Source organism: Dipodomys ordii, unplaced genomic scaffold (assembly GCF_000151885.1).
Source record: "Dipodomys ordii isolate 6190 unplaced genomic scaffold, Dord_2.0 Scaffold44, whole genome shotgun sequence".
NCBI lineage: Eukaryota > Metazoa > Chordata > Mammalia > Rodentia > Heteromyidae > Dipodomys > Dipodomys ordii.
The window spans coordinates 4,504,256-4,531,671 of record NW_012267260.1 but is presented as its reverse complement, the minus strand read 5'-3'; the positions used below and the strand labels follow the sequence as shown (position 1 = coordinate 4,531,671).

The following is a 27,416-nucleotide window of genomic DNA, read 5'->3' as shown; positions in this document are numbered from 1 at the left end:
GGAACCAACACATACAGACAAAAGCACAACCGCCAATTCCACTTATTCAAACGACTACTTTAATAGGCGTTAGGAATGACTCCTCCCTGGGAAGCCCGATGGTGAAGTTGGAATGAGATCTCCAGGATGCTAGGTGTGAGGGTGGCACTACTTGGATTGCTGGAAGGGCGTTAAGATCTCCGCACTGCCCGGGGCTGAGACGCACAGAGGATTGAGAAGAAAGCCATTTGAGTCTAAGGGCTTTGCGCTTGATGAGGAGACACACATGCAGACGACTATAAGTTGTTCAGGGCCTCGACCCCGGGAAGAACTTTCCCTTCCAGAAGCTCTAGGCTGGCCCCCCCGCCGGTGCTCACGTGGCTGACCTTGTCTTCCGTGTTCCACTTGGCACAGCAGGTGGCGGTGTCCCCGCCGCCTATAATGGTGACACAGCCCTTGGCCGTGGCTTTGACGATCTCATCCATGAGGGCCTTGGTCCCCTTGGCAAAGGCGTCCCACTCAAAGACCCCCAGGGGGCCGTTCCAGAGGATCATCTTGGCTTGGGCCACGACTTCCGCGTTCTTTTTCATGCTCTCGGGACCGCAGTCCAGCCCCATCCAGCCCGCGGGGATGCCGGACTCCACCGTGGCCTGTCCCACCTTGGCCCCCTCCTCGAACTTGTCCCCCGTGACGAAGTCCACGGGGAGGGTCATCTTCACCCCGTTCTTCTCGGCCTTGTCCATGATGTCCTTCACGATCTTGGCGCCCTCCTCGTCGAACAGGGAGGCCCCGATCTCCATGTTGCTCTGCACCTTCAGGAAGGTGTAGGCCATGCCGCCGCCGATGATCATGTGGTTCACCTTGTCCAGCATGTTCCTGATGAGCTGGATCTTGTCCGCCACCTTGGCGCCGCCCAGGATGGCCAGGAAGGGCCGCTCGGGCTTCTCCAGGGCGCGGGCGAAGTACTCCAGCTCCTTCTTCATGAGGAAGCCCGCGGCCCGCTGGGGCAGCTCCACGCCCACCATGGAGCTGTGGGCGCGGTGCGCCGTGCCGAAGGCGTCGTTGACATACACGTCGCCCAGCCGGGAGAGCGAGGCCCGGAAGGCCTGCACCTTGTCCGGGTCGGCCTTGACCTTGCTGCCGCCCGCGTCCAGGCCCTTGCCCTCCTCCTCCAGGTGGAAGCGCAGGTTCTCCAGCAGGATGACGGCGCCGGGCGCGGGGCTGGCGCAGGCCTTCTCCACCTCGGGCCCCACGCAGTCCTTCAGGAACTGCACATCCCGGCCCAGCAGCGTCTTCAGCTCGGGCACCACCGGCTCCAGCGAGTACTTGTCCGGCCGGGGCATGCCGTCGGGCCGGCCCAGGTGACTCATGAGCACCACGGCCTTGGCGCCGTGGTCCAGGCAGTGCTGGATGCTGGGCACGGCGGCCCGGATCCTCTGCGTGTTGGTGATCTGGTTATTCTTCATGGGCACGTTGAAGTCCACACGCATGAGGACGCGCTTGCCCTTCACGTCCAGCTTGTCCAGCGTCAGCTTGTTGGAGAGAGACATGCCGGCGGGGGGGTGGGCCGCCTGCCTGGGGCGGATCTCGGGGCTGGAGCAGCGCTGTTCCGGCTGCTCCGGAGGGAGGAGGAGGAGGAGGAGGATTCCGGGCAGACTCCCCAACGCCTGTGCGCTTGCCCCGCCCCTTCAGCTGCTCCGCCCACCCCTTCCGCCACTCGGCCCGCCCCCCTCCTATGAGGCAGCCATTGTGAGCGTGGGGGGTGTGTGTGTGTAGGGGGAGAAATGGGAAGGAAATTGAGCTCTGTGATTGGTTCGCATTTCTGTCACTCTGGGCTCGCTGTATGATGATTGGCGACAAGTTCAAACTGTCAGGAAGTGATTTGGAGAGCTTGGAGGGTGACAGGGTGGGAATGGGGAAACTCCAGGACCAACTGGGCCTGCAGACCTGAGCCTTCTGCTTTTTCCGCCCCGCCCCCCCCCACTTAATTACAAAAGCAACCTAACAGGTAAATGTGCAAATCCCCCAAACCCTACATTTCTCCCCCCACACTTTCTATATCAAATTATAATTCTATGAAAGTCTTTCTGCAATGCCAAATGAAGGAGACATTTGAAATAGATTCAGTAGATTCAAGACAGTAGGATTCTGCTGTTTCCTTCTCTCAATTTATAGTTCATGGAAGGCACAATTTGGTGTTAGATTTTTGTCTTTATGGCTCTTCTGGGGTGATGTTGGAGTGGCATCATGTTTTCATTATATAGATATTTCCATATGTGTATATTTTCATAAATTTACACACACACACACACACACATGTATTTCCACTCTCGAACAACTATGAAAAACATTGATAGTTATTTCTACAGTAGAATCCTATAAGACCACAGCAAAGAAATTATTATTATGGGACACAGAAATTGGCATTAGTTTTTCTCCTAGCTGGTGATATTATCATGAGACAAATCACCTTTTTTCTCCTTTCTTTTTTTCACCATCTGTGCACCTTAGAAACTGAGCTGAATGGGGGCAGGCTTTCCTTGAGGACAAAATTATCTGAGGGAAATGAAAATAGTATTTTTTAAAGTAATATATATGTGGCTAACTGGTTTGAAAAGTGCCTTTGTCTTTCCATAAATTAAATAGGTAGAATGAGGGTTTTGACTGAAATACATTTTAGGCATCATCATATGGCATGTATTTAAAAAAGTGATCTGCAGATATTGTAGTCTTTTCAGGAACTTTTCTGAAGTGGAAAAAAAGAAAACTAATCTCTCCTCCAGAGTGTGTTTTTCATTAGTTATGAAGTGATATATCTCCTGAAGGAGGCTAGCATGCTAACAGAGAACTATTTTTACATTTACTATTATTCTGCCCATAAAATTTAGGATTAATCTAAAAGGTAGCTGGATACCAATGGCTCACATCTCTAGTCCTAGCTACTCAGGAAGTTGAGATCTGAGGATCACAGTTCATAGCCAGCTTGGGCAGGAAAGTACATGATACTCTTATCTCTTGTTAGCCTTCTCAACCCTGCCCCTCCAAAAAAAGTCCAGAGCTGGAGTTGGGGCTCAAGTGGTAGAATGCTAGCCTTGAGCAAAGAAGCTCTGTAGAAGCCCTGAGTTCAAGCCCCAGGATACACACACACACACACACACACACACAAACACACACACACACACAAACACACACACACACACAAACAAGCACACACACACAAACAAGGACACACACACAAACACACACACAGCAATGCAAGTCTCTGTCACTTATGAAAGTCTAGAATAAGTTTAGAAAGAGCAACATAAGTTATTTGATAGCATTATACATAGATTAGCCAACTAAAACATTTTAAAATATCTGATTTTTTTCATTTTATTCTATTTATCTTCCCATCTGTTCAGCTTTGCATTACCCAATATAGTTCTGTCGCATAAGTTAATATTTTTTCTATCTTTATATTTTGATTATTATTTTAGGAGCTAAAAAGGTGATCAAACTCAAATGGCCAACTTCCTTAAGTTATAAATAGGTAATTTCTTTAGAATGATTGTATAGTCCATTCCCACTGACCTCAGTTATAGATTTTTATTTGAGCTAAGCACTAACAAGGAACCATTCACCTATAAGGACCAAAACCTTAAATGTTATGACAATGTATTTCATAAGACATTATAATGTTGTATGGTATAGAAGAACAACTGTCATTTCAAAAAAAATCCTGGGAGAGGATTAATATGTTGCTAAGATTAAATTTTATTTATTCCTAAAAGCCATTGCTTATGTAGTCACACCAAAAAAGAAAGTTATATTTCATGAATTACACCAAGAGAACAATTAGATTCAAATTGAACAGAAAAAGTTGGCATTTAGATCAGCTGGTTATGATAGCATTTTTCAGATAGCGTTTTCCTTCATACTATTTTTTCCTTAGCATTAGTTAGTCTTTGAAAGTGAGTTCCTAACTTCAGGGTAGACACCAAAAATGCACACTGACTTCTAATCTCTTGCGGAGGAGAGAATGTATTATATTTTTTGTTTTAAAATATTTATTGTTTTAAAGAAGATGTATTTAAGAAAAAGTATGTTATGAATGAAAAAGTGATCCTATTGGTCAACTTATGCAGATAAAAAAATCAAATATCTTCATTGTCTTTGGCATGAGAAAGTAAGAGTTACTTTGGTTATAAGTTTCAACCTAATGGAAAGTATGAAATCCAGGCTAATGGGTAGGAGAGTGAATTGGCAAAGAACACGTAAAGGGAGTAAAAGTCAACATTTCTTTGCACATACTTAACTGGGTGGAGTTAGAATGGATGACTGTAGCTTAGGATTTATGGGCAATGATATAATATATTCTGTGATTTTAGTCCCAGTTTTACTGGGGCAATGATTCTATAATTTATAGTATTCACGACCATAGTCATAGAAAAATACAACTTATAGAATCCTCTGTTTGATTCAATTCACATTATAAATTTATACAACAAAGTCCCAGGAGACATACAGGGATTTCATTATTCTTCAATTCTTAGCAGGAAAGTGATTTCTATAAAAAAAAACAAGAAGGAAATACAGAAGAAAAGGAAAAACTCTTTTTAGTTTTGAGTCAGATTTGCAGGAAACAGGCCTCCAACTTTCCAGGTTGTACATGTGAAGTCTAAGCAGATGGTGTGATCATCCTCCATAGGGCTCTAGTTGTCTGTGATCTGCGTATTGTAAATTTTGCCATTACAATAGCAGGAGGCAGCACAATTACTTTTGACCATTGGGTGTTCACAGCTTGCTGTTTGTTTCAAATAGTTGCAGTTAGAATATTTGTTGTTGTAAGGGCAACTGTTGGCTGAAATACAAACAAATAAACTTGTCACTTCAGGATGATGTTCTTGCTCAGCAATGACACAAACTCAATGTCAATGAGGGGGAGGGGACTGAGAATGGAGGCTGACATCATTACACCCAGATCACTGTGTCCTGTGGAGCATGGAAGTTCTCCTGTGTGTGTGTGTGTGTGTGTGCGTGCGCATGCGCGCATGTGTGTGCACACGTGTGCGTGTGCATGTATGCCAGCCCTGGGGCTTGAACTCGGTGTCAGGGCACTGTCCCTGAGCATTTTTGCTCAAGATTAGTGCTCTACCACTTGAGCCACAGCTCCACTTCTGGCTTTTTGGTGATTAATTGGAGATAAGTGTCTCATGGACTTTCCAGTCTTGGTGGGCTTCTAACCTTGATTCTCAGATCTCAGCCTTCTGTTGGTTAGGATACAGGTGTGAGCCAATGGCACCCAGAAAGTTTTCTATTTTTTAAAAGCAGCACTGAATAAAATAGGTTAATAAAATATTTACTGTACTTTCTTCTATGTACCTATCTCTTTTCACAGTATTTTCAACAATTGCTGAAAAGAAATGTATTTTTTTTTTATCCCAGTGAGTTATTGTGCCAGACTTACTGCAGAGTCCATCGTCACAGTCATTTGGACAAGAGCCACACGGTTTTCCTTTGTTGTAAGGGGTATATAGTCTATTATAAACATTACCACTGAAATTAGAAAAGTAGGATGTCAGTTTCCTGAAAATACATCTCATCTAATTTACCTCCTAAATTAGTACCCAAACATAGATGGATATCTATTAAATGATGTAATTATTTCAAATCACCAAACAAGAAATAATTCACCCATTCACTCATTTCTTGGGCTACCATCTTGGACCTGAGCAATTGTTGCAATGGGGTAACTGGAGTTTCTGTCTCTAGTGGGAAAATTCTTATGTGTCAAAAATGAGTCTAAAAAGAATGGGTAGGTTGTAAACTCAGACATAATCGCTTGAGGATGGGTAGGCTTCTGGCTATCAGTTGAGATCTTAGTAGATAGTTTCTTAAGTGATTTTTGTGGCAAATTTTGAGAACTTAAAACTTAAAGATGTTATCTTTCTATGACTATTTGAAATATATTAGTATTCCTCTAAAATCCATTGAAGTCTAAGATTTAATCATTTTTAAAAGGTACCAACTAATCACTTTTTATAAACAAGAGTAGATACTTTGAGCCAAAGTATGGCTGCAATCACTGTTCTATTCAGGTTCCATTTGCTACCCCATTTTCACCCTTAGCCTAGCATAAAACTGTCATTATTTTGGATCTAAACCTATAAAAACTGCTCATACACACTGCACGTCCTCCTGGGGTAACCCTGGGTCTAGGGAATGGCTATGGAGATGGGAAAACACATGCCTCTTTAGGCATGAGGAAAGAGTTCCGGAAGAATATTATGCTTTGGCAGGAAAAAATGGTCTTTCTCAAAATTTGGTTAACTATGCTTCAACTAAAGAAAACCATTTTTATTCCTCTCCTCTTTTCTAAAGTATACTCGGAGCTGGTGGTTGTTGTTATATGATCACTTAATAATATTAAATGTCACTTGGTGTTATTGAAAGCAAACTCTTGCATGGATACTTACGCAGGACAATACTGGCACACCATGAAGATTTTTAAAGATTGTTTAGGGCAGTAGGAAACTCCACACCCAACAAGATGAGATGCGTACCAGACCACCTACACACCATATGCAAAGACAAGAGTGGGTTAGAGGAGGAAGGTCAGTAGAACAAAGGAAGAACTTCAGCATCAAAAAGGCTGTCACTGGCATTCTCTGGATGGAGGTGTAATATTGAATAAAACTAAAAAGTCTTTAGAGATCTCACAACTCCACATATATTCATTTCTGTGTTTATTTAGCCTATTAAAAATACAGTGTATTTCTTTGCCAGTCTCCTACAGATGACTAAAAAGACAGCCTAAATACCCAAGACACTTCTAGATCCACACAAGACGTTCGCCACCCCTGGGATGAGTGCACTGCACTCCTGTAATTCCTTCATGCAGAAGACTGGGACAGGCAGATTGAGCCTTGGAGAGCATCATGGGTTATGTAGCGAGATTGTTTTTCAGAAAGAAAATAAGTGTTTGTCAAATTCAAACACTGCACAAGTGCAAGTTTGGAGTTCTCTTCAAGATCACCTAGGGTCTGGGTGTTTCGTGTTCTTACCTGAGTGTAATGTCCCACGACAGCATCAGAAGTCTTTGGGCCTACACCAAAGTTAAAGTCAAAGTGCTCATCATACCAGGTTTGGATGGCATGGGACCATGTGGTGAGGTGACTTGACATAAAGAGATTCTCGCCACAGCTTACATCTAAGGATGAATGGATGATTCAGGAGGAAGGCAATGGAGAGAGAAAATAGGACCCCTCCCCCACCACCAACGAAGCCCCTTCTCTGCGGATGCAGTACCATGGTTGCCATGGTTACTGCTGGTTCTTACAACCATAAAGATGAAGCCACAGGTTTTAGGATATGTCTGGCACATGTGGACTGGACGCAACCCTGCAAAGCTGTGCTTAGACTGAGAAGTCTCTATCTTTGTTATCCACTCTCCTTGAACACACTCATCTACATCGCATGTTCTCCATATGTGCCAGAATGTTTGGCTTTGTGTTGTAAATGTAAGGAGTTAGACACCAAATGGTATATTTTGACTCACTTTCTCACCAGTACTCCCCAGAAAACTAACTTCCTACCTGCCTGCCTGCCTGCCTGCCTGCCTGCCTTCCTTTTTCCTTCCTTCCTTCCTTCCTTCCTTCCTTCCTTCCTTCCTTCCTTCCTTCCTTCCTTCCTTCCTTCCTTCCTTCTCCCTCCCTCTCTCCCTCCCTCCCTTCTAGTCTCCCTCCCTTTTTCTTCCCTTCCTTCCTTCCTTCCTTCCTTCCTTCCTTCCTTCCTTCCTTCTTTCCTTCCTTCCTTCTTTCTTCCTCCCTCCCTCCCTCCCTCTCTCCCTCCCTCCCTTCTAGTCTCCCTCCCTTTTTCTTCCCTTCCTTACCTTCCTCTTTCTCTCTTTCTCCCTCCCTTCTTTCTTGCCTTCCCTTTCTCCTGTCCTGTTCCCTTCCCCTTTCCCTCCCTCTAGTTTTCCTTCCCTTCCCTCTCTCTCTCTTTTTTCTTGTCTCGACTATTGGGCTTTTGGATTCAAGGCTTTGAACTTTCTAGGCTAGTATAACCATTGAACCATAACTCCAAATCAAATGAGATTTTCACAGAAATATGAATAGTTAAGATTGTCATTTTGTGTAGACTTTGTAAAACTCTTATAGTTTATCCTTAAAAACCCCAAGTATTGCCAGGTGCCGGTGGCTCATGCCTGCAATCCTAGCTACTCAGGAGGCTGAAATCTGAGGACTGCAGTTCAAAGCCAGCCTGGACAGGAAAGTATGTGGTACTCTTTATCTCCAATAAACCACCAGAAAACTGGAAGTGTCACTGTGGCTCAAGTGGTAAAGTGCTCGCCTTGAGCTGAACAGCTGAGGGACAGCCCCCAGGCCTAGAGTTCAAGTCCCACAACCAACAACAACAAAAAACAAATCCACTAGATAAACATAGTATTTTCAAAGTTTAGGAGTGTTGTTTGAATTAGCCAATTAGAATATTACAGGCCAAAGACTTAAAGAAAAGAGTATCTTCCAGCCAAAAGTATTTGAATATTCTTTTCAATACCTACTAATAAAATTTATATTTGAATGGTGAAATGCAATGCTGATATGTCATCTAAAGGGGGTGTAAACTACTCTTAAATAACTTCAAACTGGAAAGGAGCTAAAGCTGTGATTTTTAAAGACAATGCTTTACAACTTTGAAGATTGTAACTCCTCTTCATAATTTCATTGTAATTATGATCATCAAAATGAAGTCCTGCCTTCACAAAAGATTAATTAATTACAAATTGGCCCTGACTTGATATCATTTTAATAACAGCATTTTGTCTTGTATATATTTTTGCCATCCTTTTTATGTTTCTGAAATGTCAAGATCATGTCTCCTAGGTTATTTTTACTCAGTATATAATTTGTGTTATAGGCACCAAGAACACATAATACTTGCTGTCATAAAAATTAAGGAAGAGAGAGCTGTGTACACATATTTAACACTTGAGGGGCTAGAATAGGGGCGTAACCAGGTAGATAGAAGCCTGGGCTACACAGAGACTTTGAGGCCAGTCTGGACCTTACAGTGGAGCCTTCTTTAAAAATGATCCTCAAGAAAATAGTAAAGGTAAATGCTATCATTCAACTTTTTTTTTCTAATTCAAGAGCAGACACTAAAAAATCATTTCTACAATCCTGATAAAGCACATGAGCCACCACAAAAGCAAATATTCTTAGCAGACAGAAATTCCCTGTATTTGTCCCTAATTTCTACTCAGTTCTTCCCTGACAGTCGGTTCTTACTGTGTAAAGACAGAGGAAGCTATGAAGAATGAACTGCTGCTGAGCTCCTGGCAGGAGTCCCTACGTGAGAGGCCCTTCCACTCCAGAACTGCAAGAAGGAGCCCTCGGGACTCACGCACACCGAGACATTGGCTTGAGAAGACCAGCATGGGAAGGAGGATTAATTTGTAAAGGGTTCTTACGGGTCCCAGAGCTGTCCTCACTGCGCTAAGGGCTTACTAATGTACGTACTGGTTCTTCTGAATTCAGGTTCACTGTGTTCGTAGTTACACTTCTCTGCCCAATTTTGGGCATTCTTGGCAGCCTGGGCGCTCCAGCTCTAAAAAATGGAAGGAAATGAAGATTTCCCTTAACCACAATTCAAAACGCAAATGCACATCACCTTCACAGCCAGGGTAAGGGCTTATAAAATGTCTGTGTGGGTGCCTTCTGAATTTTCACCACATCCACATCATACCTACAAATCACATACATATATGACACACAATATATAATAGATAGCACTGATAGACTTCCCAGATGTGACAATTCTATACATTAGCATAATGTGCTAATATTTATCATTAGAAAATAGGTTTTTATGCTGCTCTGGAGACATGCTGATAGTAGATATACTAGCCCAGGTCACTGACAATTCTAAAATAATTGTTTACTTGACTAAGTACATCTAAATAAAGACATTAAGTATTTATTTCGTTCTAAATATTATTAAACATGTAGAAGTATGGAGGTGTTCTTCACCCTCATGTTAAGATGCTGCCTTCTTAGTTCCCAGTTCCTTTTCTTTTTCTCTGTCTCATGGAATACATTTGGGAAACATGGATTTCCATGATATACAGAGAACAAAGAAGTGGACTGTTGGTTGTGTTTAGTATTGATCCTAGATTGAGACAGACAGAAAGAAACTAGTGAGCAGGAAACACACTGGTCTTTCATTGGATGCTGTAGTATGTGGTTTCCTTTCTGCACCCATGGTGAAATGCCCACAATTTCTCCTGCAAGTTATTTAGCAGTTCTCAGGGGAACTCAAGTCATCCATTCCCAACCACAACGCAAGGGCAGAGCCTCCTGAGCCAGCAGTTCCAGAGCCCCTGCAGCCTGATGGCTCGCCCGCTTTGCAGAGCCTCCTGAGCCAGCGGTTCCAGAGCCCCTGCAGCCCGACGGCTCGCCCGCTTTGCAGCCATGACGGCGTCTCCTACCATCTTCAGTATGTTGCTGGCACTGGGGGAGACCATCTTCCTCAGTTGGTTGTGTTTATCCACAATCTCCTTCTGGATAGAGCTCAGGGTTGTTGACACAGATGCCACATCTTTGTCCTAAAGGGAAAAAGCATCTAAATGTTATGTTTTGTGGGCTTGAAGTTGACATAGAAGAGATGATCACCTGGTTCAAGTCAACAACGCCCATGTTTCAAAAGTGTAAGTTCAGCCAGTGTTATCTGTTGCACATTGTCCAGGAATCTGACTCAGAACAGGCACGTGATTTATTCATTGCAGGACACTCCATGTTTCATTTATGGAGTAGCATGCCACAAAAGCAAGTTTATGGAACATAAGCACATGATGGATCATATGAAAATGAGTGAAAAGATTCTGCTCATAAAGTAAGTATCAAGCAATAATGACTTTGGAAAAAAGTGAACTTTAACTGATGTGAATTTCCATGCATTTTATATAAAGAGCTTGCAAATTTCCTCCTAGACGGATTAGCAAAGGCTCGGAAGAAGGCAAGCCCACCAGCCAGCCAGTGCTGGGACACACAGCCTCGGTTGTCGGGCAGCACAGAGACGAGACACAGTCCCCCTGCGTCCAGCAGCCTGGCTCACAGTGTGGCGCAGTGAGGCTGATGGGTGCTGGGGAGGGAGGAAAGGAGTATGCTTGCAGATGGCTGGTGCACATGTGCGCGATGGTAGCTTTTCCCTGGAAAGTGCTGTCTGTTAAACGACCCAGCCATCCCGTTCTGGGGAGCTAACCCAGAGAAATGAACCCACCAATGAGAGGTATCCATGGGAAAAGACAGTTGTCATATTTGTTTGTTCCTCAGCCATCCTGGAAGCTAAGTGGATCCCAATGAGTGTAGAAATGGTCGATGGTGAGAAATGGTACAGGAGAGTGTAAACTTGATCACCAGTCCATCTGACTGAGAAGAGTAGCTATGGGGTATTACTGAGAAGAAGGATGGGAAATGAGGGACTGGTGGCCTGCTGCCCCCAGGGCTGCCTGGCCAGGCATTTCACCTTAGCATACCTACCGTATTCCCCACGGCTGGGGAGAATGGACACAGCACAGCGACCAGGAGCAGCAGCACTGGGAACGGACCCATGGCTAGGAAGAAAGAACAGAGGGAGCAAAGTCCTCCATTACAATAGGCAGTGCACGGACTTTTGGGTGACATAGGGTGGGGGAAGAAAGGAGATCCACCGTCCCACATTCCTTCCTTGCAGTGTGGCCCTTTTACAATACTGCCTTCAAGTCACGGTAAAATGGGGGTTCATGTATATGTCAGTTTATGAGGACAATGCATCTTGATCCATGTCACCCCTTCCTTCTCCCCCAGCCCTCCCCTTGGTTTTCCTAGTTCCATTTTCTCTTATATACATCAAATGATCTGATTGTATCGTCTGCCTTTCCTCTCTTCATCCATTGCCCCCGTCCTCTCGAGCTCACCCCTCCTGACATCTCAAGTTCCAGATTCCTGGTGTTCATTTTGCTTAGGCTGGGGTTAGTTATTCAAAGGTGTTCTATCAGGGGCTTTCTCTCATGCCTATGTCAAACTTTAGTTCATACCTTGGAGTGTAGGTACATATGACCCGGTGTATGTGAATGTGACATGAAGTCTAATGTCCACAAATGAGAGAAAAAAAACATGTGTCTCTCAGCAGCAGTATTGTGATCTGAACTCAGGCCCCCAAGTGCACCTCCATTCGGAGCGATAATGGAGCACCCCTAGCCTTGGAGCTCACCCAGCTTCCCTTATGACCTGGAGCTCCTCCTCTGTCTCAATCTCTCTCTTATCTTGGTAGCTTCTCTGTGGGTTCTAGGAACGGCTTCTTCACATTGTCCCTTTAACAGTCCTAACAGCTCCAAACCAGCTCCATCCCAGGTCTGTACTGTGCCGGGTCTTGCTGCTTATCCTAAGCCCGGCTTCCATCTCTACACCTAGTCCTTATGAACATTTCTTTTTTTTTTTTTTGGTCGGTCGTGGGGCTTGAACTCTGGGCTTGGGCGCTGTCCTTGTGCTCTTCAGCTCAAGGTGAGCGCTCTACCACTTGAGCCACAGCACCACTTCCAGTTTTCTAGCAGTTTATTGGGGATAAGAGTCTCATGAACTTTCCCACCCGGGCTGGCTTTGAACCGTGATCCTCAGATCTCAGCCTCCTGAGTAGTAGGATTACAGACGTGAGCCACCGGTGCCCGGCCTTATGAACATTTCTTTCAGTGAGAAATTAGTATGGGCCGTTTCTTTTCTGTCAGGGCTCTGGCATTCTTAGGACCCCAAGTGAATCCTATAAGGATGTGTTCTTCTCTTACCATTCCAAACTCCTCCTCTTAATTAGACTTATGCAAGCCTGTGTGTTAAACCACTCACAATCAATCCCTGAATCCTGGCCACATTCCCCTTCTCACCCTAGCTATCTTAGTATGCTAAATGCAACCACATGGCTTTCCTTACACATTTGATTTCTTATGCTTCCCAGGAGGGCAAAAGCTAGGTTGTAACAGCTTTAGACTTAATTTTTTGTATTGTGTTAGTATATAATGGTAAATTCATTTCATGAACTACAATAGCAAGATAAGTGTCTAAGAAAATTAGGATGCATTCTCTTATAAAGAATATTATATGAAAGCTACTATGTATTTCTGATCATTTTGACATAAGAAAAATGCCTATGGTTCAGAGTTAAGTTCGAACAAAAACTCTTTATCTATTATGGAGTGGAACTTCATCTGCAGATAGGCTGACCACTTTGTGTCTGTTTTTGGACCTGAAAAAGAAGGGTTCTAACCCAATAGGACTTATTAAAAACAAAACACCAGAATGTTTTCTCTGCCCTTTTTTTCCCATCTCTCTCCTCAAACAAAGCACAGAAAAGAGCAGGAAGAAAGTGCTGGCCAGGAACCAACCCTGCTGGCATTTTGATCTTGAACTTCAACATCCGGAGCTAGGAGAAAACCATGGTCTGCTGCTCGGATCACTGAGAGTTTGATATTTTCTTATGAAGGCCAACGAAACGAAGGAGCAATCTCCTTGTGAATATCTTAGAGTGAGGTTAGGTTATGTTTGAGTGAGTTTCAAGGTCTCCACCGTGTAGTGATTTCACGAGTGCGCACAGGGTGGATGTGTTAAATGAGGGCCCTGCCAGGGTGGTTTGGCTCTGGCTGCCATCTAGCATCTCGGCTCCAGCAAGCTTTGTTTTCCCTGTGAGTATCAGAGGATAGACACGTGGTACTGTCTTCAAGGCTGTCTCATCGCTTAGTGGGGTTGGTAACATGGGGGCGTAAGGAGACACCATTGGAGATGAAGAAATGGATGACAAGAGTCACCTCCTGGGGTTCTCATGAGTTAAGAGAAACCCAGTAAAAGGAAAATAGTTTAAAACCACGATTGTTTCCTCTGTGAGCATACTGCTGGTGCAAATGCCATCACATGTGTGGAAGACACTCTCCTCTCCATTTTTATTCTGTTACAGTTGGGCATCAGATGGCCACCCCAACGCCCGTTTGCTGGGGACAAGGTCCCCAGGGTACAGCAGTTTTGGAGGAGGTGACTACACCATGTGTTTTCTCACACGGCATGATATCCTTGTATAGTAACTGATGAAAGCGTGCACACAGTAGCCAGGCTCTCCTTGCTTATTTTGTGCCCATATGCTATCACCAGCAGTGTTGTTTCGGTGGCTGCAGAATTTTTCTAATGAAAGGGAAGCAAAGGTTTCCTTAAGGCAACAATAAGAAGTGAAGCAAATTACTTTTGATGGTATCTCCACAATAGACTCTGCTCTTGCCTGTTTTTCTTGGGACCAGCAAGACTTCTCTCCACTATAAAAATATACACACATACAATCTCACACACGCACTCAAACATGCAGACACAGACAAACACATACACACATATACATGTATACATGTACACGCATGCCCGCACACACATGTACATGCCTGCACACACACACACAGATCATGAGAGATACATATTTCCCCAGATTCTCACACTACCTTTTTTGGCTTCAATTTTTTTAAACCTGTATTTCCTTGTATTTCCTTTTTGTTTCTCTGATTCCTTCAACATTCTTCCCCCCCCCCCATCCTGATAAATAGAAGTGAAGCATGTACTTTTTAATGCTTGAAAGTAGGCACAACTTTTCCTACCCAATAATTCTCAAGTCCTTGTTTTCTTTATAAAACGGAACTGTTATTATTCCCTACTATGCTTAACCACTTGCTGCTAATCTTTAAGTTTAACTTTGGGGGTGGGGGAGGGATCCAGCATTTGGAGGAGTCAATATGAAGCCAAGAAAGGCAGCCAGTGCTGGTGATTCTGGGTCTGATGCCTGACTCCACTGTTGTCCCTTGGGTGTTGTTTGTAGCTCAGAGGGGAGACATCCAGGGAGGGTCTGGGTAACCTCTGAAGAAGGTAGCCTGGCCGCAGGGCCTGGGCTCAGTGGCGATTGCTGTTCTCAGAAGGGGTTAAAGTTGTTGTCTTAGAGTCTGCTGGCAGCGCTGGTGAGTTGGAGTTACACAGCACAGCGGGAGTGGGGCCTGACTGAGGCCTCTGGCTCCGATCCTGGGGTGTGCCCGCTCACCCGTTCTCATCGGAGTGAGACACTATCCTGCCTGCCCGCACACCACCACGGCTGAGGACAGTGCCGGGCCTCTGAACGGGAACACTGTGGGCTAATTCACCTTTGTGTCTTCTTTATAAAGTCACCTTGCCTCCTGTATTGTATTGCAGGCATGCACAGATCCCAGTGCTGGGTAAAGCCCCTTGCATAAATGAAGTACCCCCAAAAATCCTAACAGCACATAAACCCAACGATTTCAAAAGCACAACCTTCTGGGTCTCTGTGTGTGAGCAGCTGGTAGGTACCGGGCTCTTGTTCCTAACAGGTATGTGCTCACATAAGAAAAATATCAACCTTAATTAAATGAATGTGAGCATCATTTATAATCCAAGGACAAATTCAGACTGGCCCATGAATAACTAAGTGATCTTTCACTTCAAAAATTTTATTTTTATTTCTTTTTTCGTAGCAGGGATCCGACCCCAGACAGAGGGCACAGCCCAGTGTCCTTCCTCGAGAGCCTTCCTCCAGCCCCCGTCCAACCTCAGAAAAAGTGAATGACCGGGTGCGTCTTTGTCTTTCTATAATGGTTATCACGATGGATTTTGCTTCTCTCGTGATGAATGTAATGTTACTCTAGGAACAGACAAATGACACGAACTGTCAGAGGTGACAGAATGTGAGAGAGCAATCCAGGGGGCATCAAAATCTCTGAGCAATGAAGATTACCACATAATATTGGGGAAACTGGCTTGCCAGCTAGAGATACAAATGAGCTAGAACCCAGTTCCTCTAACACCATCACCTGTTAAATATAGATGAATTAAGCCTGTCAGTAGATAAAATAATTTGCACACGCAATTCTGTTTTGGGGAGCGCATCCTTTGCCCTGAGTTAACCCCGTACAGTAATAACACAGATATGCTGATGTGTTTTGTGCCAAGCACTGGGGCACTCCCTGGAAGTCTCATTTAAAACTCATAAAAACCTAGTTATAGATACGGTTACCCCAGTAACAATGAAAAAAATATCTTAGGATCAGAGATTTAATAATGAGTTGCCATGAACGTTTGAGTAGTCAAGTTAATCGATAAGCCCAGTCTGTCTGTCTCCAAAGCCCTCCATTCTGAGAGCAGGGGCTAGAAATGTTGTACATGAATAGATGGAAAAGGCAATCGCTCCCATTATCGGCACCGACATGGGATGTATTTGTCATAGGTACGGATGTATTCCTTACCAATCACTAACTTGGATATAATATCCAGTCATCATTCGGATCGCTCTTCTTTGTTGATACCATTTCAGCATGCTGGCTTTCATAGCTCATATATTAAACACACCCGCTGGAATTCTTACCTGAACCTGATTCATGTTGCTAGAAGTTTCTAATACTGTTTCTCAATTTACCTCCGTCTCTGCCACAGTCCAGGAACTGCAGCTGACTCACTGGGAACTTTCAAGAGCAGCTCCTGGGCTGGAAACTAACCAACTCCACTTCTTTTGATCTGCCTTCAGGAGTTTAGTCACACAAATAGACGCTCAGGGCGCTGGTATTCACTAGCAGAGGAGCTGACCCTGGCCTCTGGCGGTACTGTCTTCCTGGATGGCATTTATAATGAATACTTTCTGAAAGGAACGTCTCCTCTGGAGCAGAACAGCTGCTTTTATGTTGATCTGAGGTATTTCTTTTTTGTATACTAATCAACTCCAGAGGTTTGCCACAAAATATAAAGATCTCAGTGGAAATAGCTATATAAAATATACACAACAGATACTACAGTATACCAAATAGACATAACAGATTGCCCCTATAGATTACCTATATAAACGAAGCTGCCGGAGTAGGTTGTTTTTCGATTGGAAAACAAAGTCATTTTTTTCCTTTTTTATCATGAGCATATACATGGGGTGAATTATATGTCTAATAAATGCAATTTTAAAATATACTTATCCAAAGATCCTATTATATGTTTGTTTAGACTTGTTTAAGCATTTTTATGAATAACTTCTCATTTTTTATTCTAGCAACATACATAAGTATTAGCAAAAATGACTCCCTGTATATAATTACAGTTTTTCAATTTTCTAGTAAAGATAGTTTTATAATTATTTATAGAGCCATATATGTGAAATTCTGTTGCAATGTTAACTTTAGAATTAAAAAAAATTCATACAAATGTCATTTTGGTTTTCCTTTTAAAAATAATTTTTATTATCTTTCTGTAGTTGTATAAAGGAGGTGCCATTTAATAAAGCAGTTAATGAATACAGTATACCTTGATCAATGTCACCCCTTTCCACCTTCTTGCCCGTCTGTTCCCTACCTACCCTTTCCCTCACTCCTCTTAATTTTATAGGATTCTTGTTGTAGTAAATGTCATTTTGGATGTAAGTACTTTTGGTATAGTAGAGCTATAAATAAATGTTTGCCCTCTTAGACTCTCAAACTTAAAAGAGTATATTAAAATAATTACTTTGGATGAAAATGATCAGGAGAGACTTAAAAAAATCATAGTCAATTTTCATAGATATATCGTTTTGCTACTGCAAGTTTGTAATGCATAGGCACAATGAAATCCATCCCTTAAAACAAAGGAGCAGTTGCTTACCGTGGTGTCTCTGGGCAGATCAAATGTCTGCTCTCCTGCTGGATGGAGGGAGGAAGGTGGCTGGAGCAGCTCAGGGCTGCATATATATTACTCCTGTTTCCTGCACTGGCAAAATCTGGTCATGCAAGTCAGGCTTGGTCAACAAGGTCAGAAACAGGATTTGTCATAGCAGTTGACTCCAATTGCATTGCCAGTCTGATCTGAAATTTTAACATTATCTGGTGACATTCTGTGTGATGATGAATGATAAATGGTTGTGAAACTTGTGTGCTTACGTACACATATTCCTGTAACTTTTTCCCCATTAAGTGCACTGAAAATTTCTAACCAAGTTACTCTCACTACAACAGCTACATTTTCAGGATTACTTGTGGAAGAATAAGCTGAGCTTATTGCTTGCACAAATGCTAGCAAATCCAAGGTTTTCTAAAAGAGATTTAAAATGCTAATTTGTCCTGAATTTGGAAAATAACTTGCTGTTTTTACCCTGGTAAAGGTGATACCATTGTGTCTCCAAAGAGCAAATGGCAAAGGATACCAGAGTTCCTTAGCACTGTTTCAATTATCCTATATTGGCTATTTTCTGTGTCTATGAAGCTGAACTGAACAATGAATACATCTCACCATTGAGCTTGAGCATCTCTGGAATATTCCCAATATTTCCAGGTTTCTTTTCCATGACAACAAATGGCATTGTCATTTATGGTATCATTATCAATGGTATTAGCTCTAAAATACAATGATCTCCATACTGTGGTTTTTCTACACAAACACATGTGAGTGACAGGTGGCCCTTTCTAGCTCTGGCAGGCATTACTGGATGCTGGTTGTACCAAACAGATGCAGTAATGTGTTTATTTTCATCATTACTCTTTTCTTTATTAGTGTATGTAACAAAAATGTACAACAGGCCAGGTGCCTACTCAAGCCACCTAGCACTGAGAGGCAGGCATTTAAACACTTGACTCTAAATGTTCTCCGTTAAGGAGTGTATAACTCAGCATAGATTTTGCCATTAACAACAAAAAATAAACACCAATGATTTTGCTGCCATGACTCTCTGTCGAACCCTGGCATCACCATATTCCACGTACAAGTGAAGCAGAGAGCTCTCAAGAGGAAAAAACACATGCTCAGCACCAGTGGCTCACACCCATAATCCTAGCTACGCAAGAGGCTGAGATATGAGTGTTGTGGTTCAAAGCCACCCTGGGTGGGGAAGTCCATGAGACTCTCAGATGAATCAGAAGCATCCTGGAAGTGGAAGTGTGGCTTAAGTGGTAGAACACCTGACTTGAGTAAAAATCCCAAAGCAGAGCAACACAGTCCGAATTCAATCCCTAGGAACAATGCGCGCGTGCGCGTGCACGCACACACACACACACACACACACACACCACATACACGAGACACCTGGAGGGGGGACACGCTTGGATCTTCCATCTGGACTGCCATGTCTCTGTGGGAGAATGTGTTTCACAGGTAAGGACTCCATCTTCTCTTCCTAGTGATGTCGAATATTATTAAGACCTTGGGATTTATCCTCTAATGAACGTGTGTTAAATTTCTGCACCAGTGTGCACTACAAAATTATTTGTCTATAAATTTTGACATGTATAAATGGGAATAATATTTTTTCTATGTAATTGTGATTTTAAAAAATGATAGAAGATGTGTAGGCTTATTGAACCAACCAATATAATGATCTCCAGCTCTCTCCATTTATTCTTCAAGTGACATAATTTTACTTTTCTTTGTGGCTGTATAATACTTCATTTTCCATAGGTACCACATTTCATTTTTCTGTGTTCATAGGATGATGGGCACCCACTTTATGGCAGGAGATGAAATAATTTGTTAGTTCCTATAATAGCAGCATCTCGCAGAACTCTAATAAATATTTGTTTAAAAATGTCTAAGTGAAATATATGATCACTAGGAGAGGCTGAAACAAAATTCTCCAGGCACTCATTCTTTAAGTCACTCAAGTTTTTAATCATTATCACAATATATAACACAGTATGAAAATGCATTAGAAAGAACATTGTATTTTCAAAAACTTAAGAAAAATTTAAATTTAACAGAATACTTTGGGGGTATTATTTTTAGTGTGTTTTGTATATTTGCTTTTACAATTTTTTTTCATCCCAAAGTGGAATTCACACTTTGTCTACAAAATGAACCCCAGCAACACTACATGATGTATTTGAAGACTAACAGACAACATTTTGAAAACTGTCTACCACTGAATGATTCTAGAAATGTGTGTGCTTTGGGGAAGAATGACAGCTGCCCGGTATATCCAGTACTGGTAGGGCCCAAGAAGGCTTTGTCCCTGACATAACTCACAGGAAGGCACGGATGTAGGGCTTGTTAAGAAGAAACAATGCTCTTCTTATGCTGTGTATAGAGTGCATCTACTATCAATAGTGTCTTGTTAGAAAACGAGCGTGACATTTCACTCCTCATCCCCCCTGGGAACTACTCATCTGCAGTTACCCTCTGTTCCCTCTGCTTCCAGCCTCCAGGGATTCAGCCAAAAACCTGTGGACTGATGTCCAGCCTCCACAAGCATGAAGGAGAATAAATCTTACCAGGTCCCGCTCTTCTTTTCAAGCAACACAATGTGTGGACTTGGTAAAGAACAGATCGTTCAGGTGGTGAAGCCCATGAAGCTACTTTATTGAGCAACAGTAACCATCACTAATAATTGCATTTGGATGTGTGTATGTGTAATTAACAAAGATTAAATCTCCACTGTCGAAGAAAAACTATGAGGAAGGAAGATGTATCTTTTGTTGCTTGAGCAAGAAGTTTATTGGTTTTAAATCCCTTGAGCAATTAAGCCATGATCAGTGTGGTTTACAATGATGTAGTTTACCTCTGACAATTAAACTATGAAAGGTTTACATAGAAGTAAAGCATGCAAAAATCAGAGGTTAACGATGCGCGATTTGTAAATAACCTTTCAGGCAGTGGTCTGGCAGGAAGAGTGGCAAGGTTTTCCAGTGAGTTTAACTGCTTGGATTAATGTTATCGTCCTTACTACTAAATTTAAATTTATTAATGCAGTCTTTGATTTTTGATTCATGTTACCAAAGAGAAATATTCTATGTCTATATCTTTAACCAGGAAATTGCATTATATGCCATATTATGAACTATTTGCTTGAATAATGAGAATTGGTTCTAAATCATTTTGTCCTTACTCAATATTTCCAATTTTTTTTGGGGGGGGTCCAGTTGTGGGGCCTGAACTCTGGGCCTGGGCGCTGTCCCTCAGCTCTTCGGCTCAAGGCTAGTGCTCTACCACCTGAGCCACAGCGCCACTTCTGGCTTTTTTCTTTTTGCTTATGTAGTGCTGAGGAATCGAACCCAGGGCCTCACACATGCAAGGCAAGCACTCTACCACTGAGCCACCATATATAATATATAGTGTAAATGTATATACAAAATGAAAACATAAATAGTGAAAACATATATATATATATATATATATATATGCATAAGTCTGTTACCATTCTCAACTTTTATCTTTGTAGCATGTTTAACTCCTGACTACTTGATTTTCTTTCTTTCTTTCTTTTCTTTTTTTTTGCTTTTTTTATTGTGAAAATACTGTACAGAGGGGTTACAATTACATGGGCAAGATAATGAGTACATTTCTTTTTTTTTTTGGTCGGTCTTGTGGCCTGAACTCTGGGCCTGGGCACTGTCCTTCAGCTCTTCAGCTCAAGGCTAGTACACTACTACTTGAGCCACAGCCCACTTCCGGCTTTTTTTTCTGCTTATGTGGTGCTGAGGAATCGAACCCAGGGCCTCATGCATGCGAGGCAAGTGCTTTACTACTGAGCCAACTTCCTAGCCCATGAGTACATTTCTTATCAAGCATTGCAGCCTCCTCCTTTGTTTCCCCTTCCCATCCCTTCCCATCCTCTCCCTGCCCCCTCCCACCTAATCCTCCCCCCCAGCCCCCCCCAATCCTCCACCCCAGTCCACCCCCACCAAAGATGTAAAGTTCATTTTCGACATAATGACTTGTACATCTCATTGTTGCAATGGGTCCACCTGTATCCCTATTTAAACAATTTGTTTTTCCCCTTCCCCTCCACAAATCTGACTACTTGATTTTCATAAACTAAAATTATTGTCTTTGATCAGCAGTATTTCTTCTGAGTGTTATGAGAGATACCCACATAAATGAAAATCTGTATATATGTCATTTTCATACATTTATGTTCTTCATGACTGTAATTCCACAAAGAAATTCAAATATCAAATTAGAATGAGCATTGTATTGAAAAGTCTGAGGACTCTCTTTTCTTTCTTCAGTATTGGGGTCTGAACTTGGGGCCTGGTACTTGCTGGGCGTGTGTGCACACTCTGCAAGTCCTCAGCCCTTTGTTTGTGCTGGCTGTGTTTGAGATGGTCTCACTTCCTGCTTGGGTACACAGGTGGCTTGAGATACATTTGCCTTACACTTCTTGCTGTCGTTGGAATATATGGGCCCCTGCATGAAGTTTCCATGGAGAGGGAGAACTGAGGATGTTTTCCCCTGGACTGGCCTCTAACTGTGATCCTCCTATTTTCACCTTCTGAGTAGCAGGGATCTCAGACAAACGCTATCACGATGGCTTATTTGTTGAGCTAAAGTCTTACGAAACATTTTCCCAGGCTGACCTTGAACTTCAGTCCTCCAGATCTACAGCTCCTGATGGTTGGGATTCCAGATATGCACCACTGTGGCCATTCCCTACTCCTTTCAATTCTTCATGATTTATGCCTGATCAGTATGTTTCAGGTCATAGTTACTTCTGGGTTGTTAAACTATAGTTTCATTAGTATACCTCCCTCACTCTAGAGCTTCTTTTGGATCCAATATGTGTATGGTTGATGTTAAAGTAAGAACTTCAGCTCTCTATCTGTGGGCATGTTACCAGACACCAGTACAGGTATTTCGATTATTATCATTTATTGTCATTATTATAAATGACATACAAGTAGACCATGATAGAAATATGATGGTGTAATTATTTCTGTTAATTTGCTGAGTATTCATCCACAGTATTTCTCTATCTTTATGTAGGAAATTATGCTTAATATCTCAGATAAAAATGTTGCGAATCAGATGAACCACTTATTTTTAGCAAGTGATTCCTACCTGCTAGAAGATGTTGAGGAAGACAGGGGTGCTGATGTTGAAAAGCATGGGAAATATCACTGTGCACAGGAAGAGGAGGAGAGCAGGAGGCAGGGGAGGAAATAGCTTATCTATTTTCCATTCTTCCGAGCTTTTACACTCACATGGCTGAGAACAACTCCTCTTAGCAGAAATTCGTGGGTAGGACTTTCAGAGTTCTAATTCTGGGCACCAGTGGCTCACACCTGTAATCCTGACTACTCAGGAGGCTGAGATCTGAAGGTCATGGTTCAAAGCCAACCCAGGCAAGAATATCCATGAAACACATTTCCAACTTACCCATTAAAGGCTGGAAATGGAGCCATGGCTAAGTGGTAGAATGCCATTCTTATGTGGCAAAAGCCAAGGGACAGCACCTAGGGCCCTGAGTTCAAGTCTCAGAAAATAGCACCTTAAAAAAAAATGAGTTGTAGCATGAGGAGACCTCTTGTTTACTGTCAGTTGTGCCTGAGAAGTTCCATTCTCTGTCCCCACCCTATCTATTTCTCTCTTTTTTTCAGATCCAATTAACTGCTCATCATCCCAATTGGAATCTCAGGTTAGGATAGGGAGTGTTCAAACCCCATTTTGGGGTTTGAACTCAAGGCCTTGCAGTTGTTAGGCGGGTGCTCTGCCACTGAACCGTGCCTCCCGTGTTACTTGCTTTTCTTGTGTCTTTCCCCGTCCCCTGTGCATTCCTGTGTCCTGACCCTCCCGTTGGCGCCTCCTGTGGAGCTGGAATGCCAGGCACCCACAACCCATCTCCGCTTTTTTATTGTCTGAGATGCTTTTGGCCCAGGTGCATCTTGGGTCACCACCATCCTTCTCTGCTTCCCACGTAGGGAGGGTTCCAGGCAAGACTCACTACAGCAGGGAAGATGCCAATTTTCAGGGGCCTCCTCCATGGTATTTCAAGCTCGGAGGCTCTTCGAGGAACAGCAGAGCACTCTCTGTGGATTGAGTCAATGCACCCTCACCCTCCTGCTCTCCTGTGTCAACCCCTGGTCGGAGGTCTACACCTTTGGAAATACCACTCTGTGCCTTTCCCACTTGTCTTCACATTCTACGCTCACAGCCCCCTACTCTCTCCCTGTTGCGGCTCCCTTGCCCTACTCCAGAGTTGCCCCGGCCTCTGTCCTTGGACTCATGTGGGCCAGCTCTCCTCTGACAAAGGGCGAGGTGAAGGCTGGCTGAGCAGTACCTTTCTGGACCCAGCTCTAACAGTCTAACACCAGGACTGGCGTTGAACTGCCATGTAGTACTTTGTTTTCTGCATGGAGAATAATGTTCCTCGCTGATGTAAGGAAACACTCCAAGTCTGGCTCTTTTCCATCTTATCCACACCGTGGTCTATGCCTTTTCCATCTCCTCCAATGCTTTTCCACCTGGACTCCACTTTGCTCTCCCTTTCATGCTCCTAAACTCCTATTTTAAAGTCAGTAGCAGCCTAATAGATCTTTTGTTCATGGAAGACTGGCATGCTTTCCCTAAACTGACATTTTTCTCTTGCAGATATCTCTGTCTCTGGTCCCCAAAGGGTGATGTGTGATTGTATGCTGGTCTCCCCTCAGAGCTGTGAGTGTCTTCACCCCCAGCCCCCTGTCTCTTCTGATACACGCATGCCCAGTCTCCAGTGTCTTTCTGAATGTAGGTGGGTGCAGTGAATGTTCATTTCATGCTTCTAAGTAACAAAAATAACTGGTTAAAATGGATCGTAAGTGTGACACCTTCTGTGGAAGGCAATAATAGGCCCGGTAGAATGGAGATGAGATGGAGCCACACGGGGGCAAATGGTAGGTCAGTAATAAGAGCAGAACTCAGGGGGGGCACAGAGCACACTGGCTACAGGGGAGTGACCATATTTGAATGGTAAGTAGGTGAGCTAGAAGGAAGGGAGCCATTCTTAGAGCTTTTCCCTTCTTCTATGCCAGTATGAAAATTTACAGCTGTAGTTCTGGAACCAGTAAGTCCCCGGTTTTATGTGTCCACAATAACTTGGGTTTGTAACAATTGATAGCTTGTTCTCCTGGGCCTCCTTCCAACTCCATACACTATCACCAGCTATACCGCAGAAGGAGGCCGCATCTCCACACTGAGCGCCCATTGTTCCCAGGCTTCCTTGGGTTCTTCTCGTTCTGCTCTTAAAGGTCAGCAGGTGGTGGCTTTGGCCTTCTAATTCATTCTCTGAAATAGGTATCTCCTTGCCAAATGTTAACTCCCTTCAGATGTACCTCCCAGGAGGAAAGCCCACGGGAGGTTTACCTGAATGTTCCTATACTTGGCTCTGGTCACTTCGACCTGTGACCTGAAAAGAAAAAGCTTGCTTAATGTTTCACTGGGGTCCACAAGGTGACAGATGACTAAAGATAAGCTGCTTATGACAGCCATGAGACTGTCAGCCTTTCTGCAACTTGGCATCTCATGGGCTTCGAGATAAAGCTGTGGATGGAGCTGCAGTTGTCTATTGCAGCATCATTAAAGTGAATAGTTATCTCTGTAATATTCTCAGTCGGAGAAAAGTCATGACTTCTCCCAGTTACTAAGTTCTAGCATGGGATTTTGTTACATAACTCCAAGTCACAATAAAATTACAGCAACCCCTTCTCATGTTATTGTAATCTTCAGCCAAAAGTTTGTGCAAAGTGCTTGTGGTTAGAAGAGCAATGGTGATTCTATTTTCCACAGGCTAACAAGTTCCTCATTACTCTGACACAATAGCTGGGAAGAACACTGTAGGGGAGAAAGGGCTTATTGTGGCCCCGTCGAAGAAGTGCAGTGTGTGATTGGTTGGCCGTGTTGTTTCTAGGCTGCCGTGCGCAGAGACCCATGGTAGAAGGATGGAAAGAGAAACGTTGCCCATCTTATGGTGACCGGGATGCAGTAATGACGCACGCCTGCGCTACACTGGGCTCCTACTTCTTTTCAGGGCCCAAACATAATGGAAGGTGCTGTCTGCATGCAGGATGGGTCTTCCTACCCGTAACCGATTCTCTCTTGATACACCCTTACAGCCAGGGCTAGAAAGCGCTTTACTAGGCTGACGTGTGCCGTCTCTCAGTCCAATCAAGTTGACAGTCAACGAATCATCAGAGCTCTTCATATGAATTTGTTGAATAAAGACTGCACGAGTCTGACATAGACACCAGATGTGAGGGAATGGAGCGATGCTGAGGGGCTCAGATGGCGTGTGAGGGTTAACAGAAAGACCAGAAGTAGATACTAGTAGCGTTTGCTCAGCACCTTCCAGTTCATAAGGTCACTTGAAGCACAAAATCCATTTGATGACTGTTAGGAGGTAATTGTCACTGCATGCATTCTCCAGGCTTTGAAATGCTCATATGTCAAGGTCATGCAGAGGAAATCACAACTATTTTCTCATCCCCAAATGTAAACTTTTGTCTTCTGTTCTATCTTGGAGTTCCCCGACTGAAATTTGTCATACTTAATATGACATGGTGTCTCTCATTCTTATCAAAGTCTTCCCTTCTTAGCACAAAATCCTTAATGACTCCTTTTGTTTTGGAAATAAATCTAAGGGTAACATCCTTCATCTCCTACAGAGGGTGCAAAATCTAGAGAAAATACTTTTGTGGGGTCACTTTCTATTGACAAACAGGGCAACAGGAATGGACCCTCTAGAGCCCACTATTATTTGATTCTATAAATGCACACACACACACACACACACACACACATGATCTGTTATGCATTCACCAGTCAGCCCATCCAGAATTGAGCACCGGTGGTACATCACAGGGTTAATCGCAGTGCTCTGGGACATTTAGACCCCTGAGAACACTAGGGAGTTGAAGAGCGGCTCATGGGGAGAAGCAGACGCTGAGCTCACACAATCTCTGGTCTCAGTTGAGTGCACAGTCTACTTCAACAACAGAAAGGGCTCTGAGTTATGCCCAAGGAAGTCAGTTCAAAGAACAAGAGCCCCAGCGCTCAGCTACAGAACAGGATCTCCGCTTGACTACTGCTCAAGACAATACTGAACATACATTATATCAAAAGATTGATATCATCAACGCCCAAGCATAATATAACAGGGAACAAAAAGGACTTCATGATAGATTACATCATTTCACGCATTAACATGAGACACTTTTAGAAGCTTTCAGAAGCTTCCAAACCCTTTTCATGAACCCCTGTATGTTTAAGAGAACAAGAACGTCATGAGCCATTTGGTTCAAATGTAAAGGAAGGCAATACAGCTACCCCAGAACAAACAGGATTAGCAAAGTTACAAGGCAGAGAGGCTGGTACGTGATAACAGCAAGAGGGAAATGGCTCCTAATGAATTGGGAATTGTGGGACCGAGTGGATTAAACTGGGAAATGATTGCTCTTTGCAAATGTATTGGTAGACAGATTCTTTGTGTTAAGATCTGGGTGTCAGGAAACCATTTAGTTTCTGAGTGATTTCTCTCAAAACTCCCGAGGCCTGGTCTTCATGCTCATCCCTCCCTTTAGGTTTCTCCCTAACACCCCACAAATGGGGCAAAAGCCTCATTGTGGATGATCTCCAATGTCTGGCATGTACTGAGGAAACCTTTAGGCTTGACTATTTAAAATACCGTGGGAAACAATGTTC

The 27,416-nt window shown here is 43.3% G+C and overlaps 2 protein-coding genes across 2 annotated transcripts; both read right to left on the bottom strand.

The window, feature by feature from the left end:
* Window positions 1-275: 275 nt before the first annotated feature.
* Pgk2 (phosphoglycerate kinase 2) lies at window positions 276-1,529 on the bottom strand. The gene has a single exon (XM_013019145.1). The coding sequence runs from the start codon at window positions 1,527-1,529 to the stop codon at window positions 276-278; it is 1,254 nt and encodes a 417-aa protein (XP_012874599.1).
* A 2,186-nt stretch (window positions 1,530-3,715) lies between these two features.
* Window positions 3,716-17,724, bottom strand: LOC105987687 (cysteine-rich secretory protein 3-like). The gene is made up of 8 exons (XM_013019046.1): window positions 17,643-17,724; window positions 11,502-11,575; window positions 10,451-10,567; window positions 9,483-9,570; window positions 7,026-7,171; window positions 6,438-6,532; window positions 5,429-5,517; window positions 3,716-4,822 (listed from the first exon to the last, which is right to left on the bottom strand). Exons 2-8 carry the CDS (start codon window positions 11,571-11,573, stop codon window positions 4,674-4,676), a joined length of 756 nt encoding a protein of 251 aa, XP_012874500.1. The 5' UTR covers window positions 11,574-11,575; window positions 17,643-17,724; the 3' UTR covers window positions 3,716-4,673.
* Window positions 17,725-27,416: the final 9,692 nt, after the last annotated feature.

Coding starts and splice junctions, on each gene's coding strand:
- Pgk2 (XM_013019145.1), bottom strand. CDS start 1,529: ATGTCTCTCTCCAACAAGCTGACGCTGGACAAGCTGGACGTGAAGGGC.
- LOC105987687 (XM_013019046.1), bottom strand. CDS start 11,573: ATGGGTCCGTTCCCAGTGCTGCTGCTCCTGGTCGCTGTGCTGTGTCCA. Junction 7,172..9,482: donor ACCTGAATTCAGAAGAACCA/GTACGTACATTA, acceptor ATTCATCCTTAG/ATGTAAGCTGTGGCGAGAAT. Junction 4,823..5,428: donor CTGTGACGATGGACTCTGCA/GTAAGTCTGGCA, acceptor TTTGTATTTCAG/CCAACAGTTGCCCTTACAAC.